Source organism: Cibotium barometz, chromosome 46 (genome assembly GCF_041138505.1).
Source record: "Cibotium barometz isolate CiBa-2024 chromosome 46, ASM4113850v1, whole genome shotgun sequence".
Lineage (NCBI taxonomy): Eukaryota > Viridiplantae > Streptophyta > Polypodiopsida > Cyatheales > Cibotiaceae > Cibotium > Cibotium barometz.
In genome coordinates this window covers 9,982,404-9,988,338 of record NC_141091.1, presented here as the reverse complement: position 1 = coordinate 9,988,338, position 5,935 = coordinate 9,982,404, and the positions used below count along the sequence as shown (strand labels likewise).

General features: G+C 49.6%; 1 protein-coding gene across 1 annotated transcript in view; it reads left to right on the top strand.

Moving 5' to 3' along the window:
* The window catches only part of LOC147611857 (uncharacterized), a 3,383-nt gene extending 159 nt beyond the window's left edge, over positions 1-3,224 (top strand). The window contains exons 1-5 of the mRNA XM_086783737.1: positions 1-242; positions 363-526; positions 671-783; positions 867-2,816; positions 2,904-3,224. The exon at positions 1-242 is cut by the window's left edge and continues 159 nt beyond it. Of these exons, the coding sequence (XP_086639863.1) occupies positions 223-242; positions 363-526; positions 671-783; positions 867-2,816; positions 2,904-2,975 (2,319 nt within the window). The 5' untranslated portion in view covers positions 1-222 and the 3' untranslated portion in view covers positions 2,976-3,224. The remainder of the gene's footprint in view (positions 243-362; positions 527-670; positions 784-866; positions 2,817-2,903) is intronic.
* Positions 3,225-5,935: the final 2,711 nt, after the last annotated feature.

Here is a 5,935-nt window from a genome sequence, read left to right as displayed (position 1 = left end):
ATTCTTTATTCTATTAATCACCGCCGTGTCCTAACTTTAGTCGCCTTATCTCCTCTTCGCGCTGCGATTCGCGAACGAACCTTCTTTGCAGGTTCCTCCATCGAAGCAGCTTCAAGGTTATTTGAGCTTACATGGGTTTCTTAAGAGTCCCGAGACTAGGTTCAGCACATTGTCTGATCCTCAGCAGTTTTTCTGCATAGCTAGACCAAATCATTGAAGCAAATGGTTTCCCAAACGACAAGGTAACTCGTCGCTCTACGCGTAACTCCGCACATTGCCTGCTCGGACGTCGGTTAACTTGCTTGCGACCGTCGTGTACTCTGTTCATCTCCTGAAGTCTGGTTCAACGTGGCTTTGTGCAGAACTCGTATGGCATCGACGTATTGTCACATCTGGCTCATAGCCCTAGTTCTAGTGTTCAATCTCTGGCCTCTGGGAAATGCGGCTGGTCTGCTGCCTGCATGGACGCATGCTGCTAAGTTGGCGGTTCCTAAATCCATGACGATCTACACCGGCGAGTCGATAGGTGAGATCTGTGGCAGGAGGTCATTCTCTTCTCCACCTCTGCAAAGATGAGTTGGTTAAATGCTTTAGGTACTTAGCGAGAGTCTGTAGAAATGCATTGTCTGTATGGACTGCTTAACCTACCTGTGTTCGAACGTGTGTTCAGTGTTCGAGCCCCCCTCTGTATCGCATTCTCTTTACAGATTGCATGGCAGAGATGCATTGGATGCTTGCGACTTTAAGGATGCTACGCTGCTTGCCAAGGGAGCCTCCTTCAAGGTTAGTATGTTGTGTTGTAGAGGTTTAGCTTGAAAGGCTACGATGAATTGCGAAGCTGTGCTGTGCTAATATCGTTCTTGCAGTGGAACGCGGAAAGGGCGGGTGTGTTCTATTTTGCATGGAAGGCGCCCTCACCGATGGTGGTCTGCGACGGTCGAAACAACCACGCTCTGGTGGTTCTGGGGAGGCGGCACCAGCAGCGGGAGGTATCGTCATCTTCGATGGGCTGGCTCGGCTCTGGCCTGGCTTGGCTTCAAGGGCGCGATCGTCCCAGCTCACGGATCTTGTTGTCTCCGGCGGAGGCTCCCGTATCATCAAACCACGGCTCCCGTGCTCCGCCGCCGCCATTTCTAGCCATCCCGCCACCCCTTGTAAAAACCCCATCGCCACGACGGTGGCCTCCGATTCCGCCCGTGGCCTCGCCAATCCCATCACCGCCATCACAAAGCCCGCCGGCACCCGGTGCCGCACCGACCGCTCCACAAGCCTCGACTCCATCTTCTAGCGGTTCAGCCTCTCCTCCTGCCAAACTGCATCACCATCATCATCATCATCATCACTCACCATTAGGCGTACCCTCACCCCCAATGTCATCTATTCCGCCACCCCCGATCTTTCCAGGACCGCTGACTCCGCCCCCGCCTCCCACATTCGAGGTGTCCGCTCCGCCGCCAGTACCTATTGCGTCGCCTCCCTTGGTACCCGTGCCGCGTTCTAGCCCTGCACCACCTTTCATAGTCACTCGGCCACCCTCTTCTAGCCTCGCTCCACCTTTCTTGGTACCGCCGCCGCATCAGTCCACATCGCCGCCGCCCATTACACTGTCTCCGCCATCTCCAAGTGTCAAATCACCCATATATTCTCCCTCACCACCTCTGGTTTCTTCGCCCGTCGGTACTACCGCTCCTCCGACCCCGATCGCTGGTGGTCCTGAACCATCGCCACCATTTGTTGCAGCTCCGTCCCCAACACACTTAACTCCGACGCCACCCAATTCAGGTACTCCGCCTCCATCTGGGAATCAATCTCCTACGTACCCACCGTCACGAACTATTCCCTTACCACCGACGACGCCACCCAATACAGGTCCTCCTCCATCCGGGAATCAACCGCCTCCAACATATCCCCCGTCGCATACTATTCCTTCCCCACCGACTACGCTGCCTCCGAAATCTAGCTCCCCACCGGCAGTATTGTCAATACCGCCGCCGGCGATCATGCCTCCCTTGCCGCCAGCGCCACCACCGCTAGTTGCTTTATCGCCAGTAACGCCACCACCCGGAAGGACGGCCTCGCCACACTTCTCACCCATCGGAACTCCGCCAATGCCAACAACGCCACCTAGTGTCTCACCCACGATCTCAACACCGCTGGGGCCAAGGTCCGCGTCTCCGTCTTCGCCGCTAGCCTTGCCTCCAAAGAGCTCAACAGCTCCACCGCAAAGCCTACCGTCCCCTCCTGTTGCATCAATGGCACCTTGCAGCACGTGCTCCCCGGCACCAAAATCGTCAACTTTAACGCCCAGCCTCGCACCCCCGGGCACGTCTCCAACCAAAATGCCGACGCCGACAGCTGCCACTCCTCCCCCGTCGGCCCCCCCATCAACTAGCCCGTTGGCACCCGTTCCTTCCATCCACATCTCTCCGCCAGTTCTTTCACCACAGTCTCCACCCTTATCCTCATTTTCACCAGCCTCGCTCCCTTCTCCTACAGCATCCTCTTCAGCCCCTACATTCCAACCTGCTAGTCCAACGCCGGCGTATGCGGTGTCACCATCTTCTCTCTCTTCTCCCACGCCAGCTGCAATTTCAAGTACACTCTCTCCTGGGCCTTCATCCAGCCTCTCCCCAACCCCAGTGGCCAGCCTCCCGTCGTCGCCCTCTACTGCACCGGCTACAGTACTATCACCATCTCCATTCCCTTCTGCACCTATTGAGGCGCCAAGTTCATTGCAGCCTTCACCACCACCGCCGTCAGGAGAGCTGTCGCCTGAAGCAGCGCCTGTTACGGTACCTGCGCCCGGGTCGGAAGGGGTAAGTTGATAGTCCTCCTGAAACCGCTCTGAGTGCAATGGTATCCGTCACGGCAAATATCTAATGTGATGCTACTTCATTTTGCAGAATTTGGCAGCAGAAAGGAACGGACAGTGGACTGGGTTACTAGTTGCTGCAGCCATCGCCTTGTTGCTGTGAGCTCCACCTAATTCCAAACGCATTATTCATTGATACACCGGCGTTTTGACCATCCGTACTAGTCGCATTTTCCACCCCTCTTATCCTAAGTTTTGATTCTTCATAGTAGTGGCATTTTTCACCCATCTTTCACTAATTAGATATCGAACCTTTATCAGAGTTATATGCTAATTAATGCTATTTGTTTCCTACTTAATATGCCGATTTTGTACATCCATTGTGTGCAATATATAATGTTATTTTCTTCCTACTTCGTGCTGATTTTATATATCCATTGTGACTGGCGTAGGCCTAGTGGCTTTCTACGTTCACACACGTCGAGAAAGAGGTAATACGCCCCACTGTTGTAACAATCCCTTTCTTTACAATACACTAGTGTACACAATAATTAACGAGTAGATTTACAAATTTCTTATACCACCTATTTTAATTCAATGTGAAGAGGTATATAAAGATCCCCATAAAAGCAATAAGGGTGACGAGTACATAATGAACACAGCCTACAAGGTGGGCAAGCCAAACCAATGATTGGGAAAGAGGAAGAGAGCACAAGCACAAAAACTTGAGAGACTAGGTGGGACATTGATTAAGCATTGTATTATGATCTTCTATTCAACCTTGATAGGTTACACTACCCGTGGTTGGTGGCATGCTTGTTTGTGGGTATTTTGCCCTTAAATACAGCCATTTATAAAAAAGTATCCATAAAAGAATGAAGTAAAATGTGAGAGAACGAGCACTATTCCTATTAAACTACTTCTTTTTAAGGGTGACCTAGTACGTGTTGGAATTAGGGTTGCAGGAATGCACACACAACTTCAAGAAGATGAGGAAGCTTGAGCACAATACAGTAGTGTATTATGAGTGCCAAAATGAAAGATTACAAGCCCTAGAAGATAATGGGCGTATATACAATGCACGGGGGAAAAAACCTCCTAGTGAGGGAAAAAGTGCCCCGGCGGTCCTAAGTGTGTTCACACACATCACTACTATAATATGGTAACAAATCCCCCCTGGAGTGATGCGGTGAACAAGAGCTAGCACTCATGTATAGGGAAGTGTCTAGCTATGTGGACGAATCCACAAAAGGGAGTAAGCCCAAAGCTTTGCGAAAAGCTTCGAACTTCTCACGAGGCAGAGCCTTTGTGAAAAGGTCTGCAAGGTTATCCTGTGTTGGCACATAAGCCAAACTGATCTCTCCTGCAGAGAGTCTCTCCCTGACATAATGGTAGTGCACCTCAATGTGCTTCGTACGAGCATGGAACACTGGGTTCCGCGCAACTGCCAATGCGCTCTGACTGTCAGTGAAGATGGTGGTGGCAGATGGCTGCCCAACACCCAAATCAGCCATAAGGCGTCTGAGCCACACACACTCAACCGTAGCTGTGAAAGCTGCCCTGTACTCAGCTTCACAACTAGAAGTGGCCACAGTAGGCTGCTTCTTGCTCAACCATGATATGCATGAGCTTCCAAGCATGAAGCAAAAACCACTCGTGGACACGCGTGTGTCATAACAACCAGCCCAGTCAGAATCTGAAAAAACATGTAAATCTGGCGGCAATGATCCCCCCTTGGGATAAAACAACCCAAGATGCCGAGTACCACTCAAATAGCGAAAGATACGCTTCACTGTCTGCCAATGCTTAATGCCTGGGCTATGCATAAATCTGCTCACTTGTGAGACTGCAAACTGAATGTCTGGCCTCGTAATGCATACATAAATGAGGCAACCAACAGCTGTCTGATAGAGTGTGACATCAAAGTGATCTCCAGCATCATGAAGACTCAACTTCAAACCTGTCTCCATTGGAGTAGCAATAGGCTTGCAGTCTTCAAGGCCAAATCTCCGCAACAATGTTTCAATATACTTTGTCTGACACAAAGCAATACCTCCATCACACTGCTTAAATTGTATCCCCAAATAATGATGCAAATGTCCCAAATCTGACATCTCAAAAGAGGCATTCAAATCAGTCTTAAAATCAGCAATATGACTCTCATTTGGTCCTGTGAGCAGCATGTCATCGACATAGAGAGCAATGATTAGATGTACACCATCCACACGTTTAACATACAAAGTGCTTTCTGTTGGACTATTCTGAAACCCATGTGCAGTCAAATATGCATGTATTTTTTCATACCAAGCTCGTGGAGCTTGCTTTAAACCATATAAAGCCTTTTTTAACCTGCACACTTTGTTTTCTTGCCCTCTTTGAACAAAACCACGAGGCTGCGATACATACACCTCCTCATGCAAATCTCCATTTAAGAACGCAGTCTTTATGTCCAGCTGATGTACATTCCAACCATTATGAGCTGCTAATGCACAGATGCTACGAACAGTGGTCATACGACATGTGGGAGCAAAAGTCTCATCAAAATCAATGCCCTTCTCTTGAGCATAACCTTTTGCAACAAGCCTAGCCTTATGGCGATCCACTGTGCCATCAGGCTTACGCTTCAATTTGTATACCCACTTAGTGCCAATGGCCTTCTTGCCAGGGGGCAAGTCACATAAAGACCATGTACCATTCTTCATAATAGCATCGTATTCTGCTTGCATAGCAGCCATCCAATTTTCTGAACTTTGTGCCTCATCAAATGAAACAGGCTCACTTTCATCGCACATACTAGAAACAGCCAATGCATAACAATCTGACGCATAAGAGGCACCATGAGAGCCAGAACGAGTGCGACTAGACAAAGGGGCATCCAACTTGCTGTCACGCAAAGTCTGCACCAGCCATCTAGGCATATTCCTAGAGCCCTCAATCTCTTGTCTCTCATCCTCAAGTGCATCATGCACATCTGCATCAGATATAGGCTGATCTGTGCCATCATTTAAAACCTGCATAGGCTGAAAAACTGCCTCATGAGGTATTGCACTTGACTGTGCACCACTGAAAAGAGGCAACAATGTATCATAGACATCACGTGAGCTGATATCTGTCTCCTTAGTA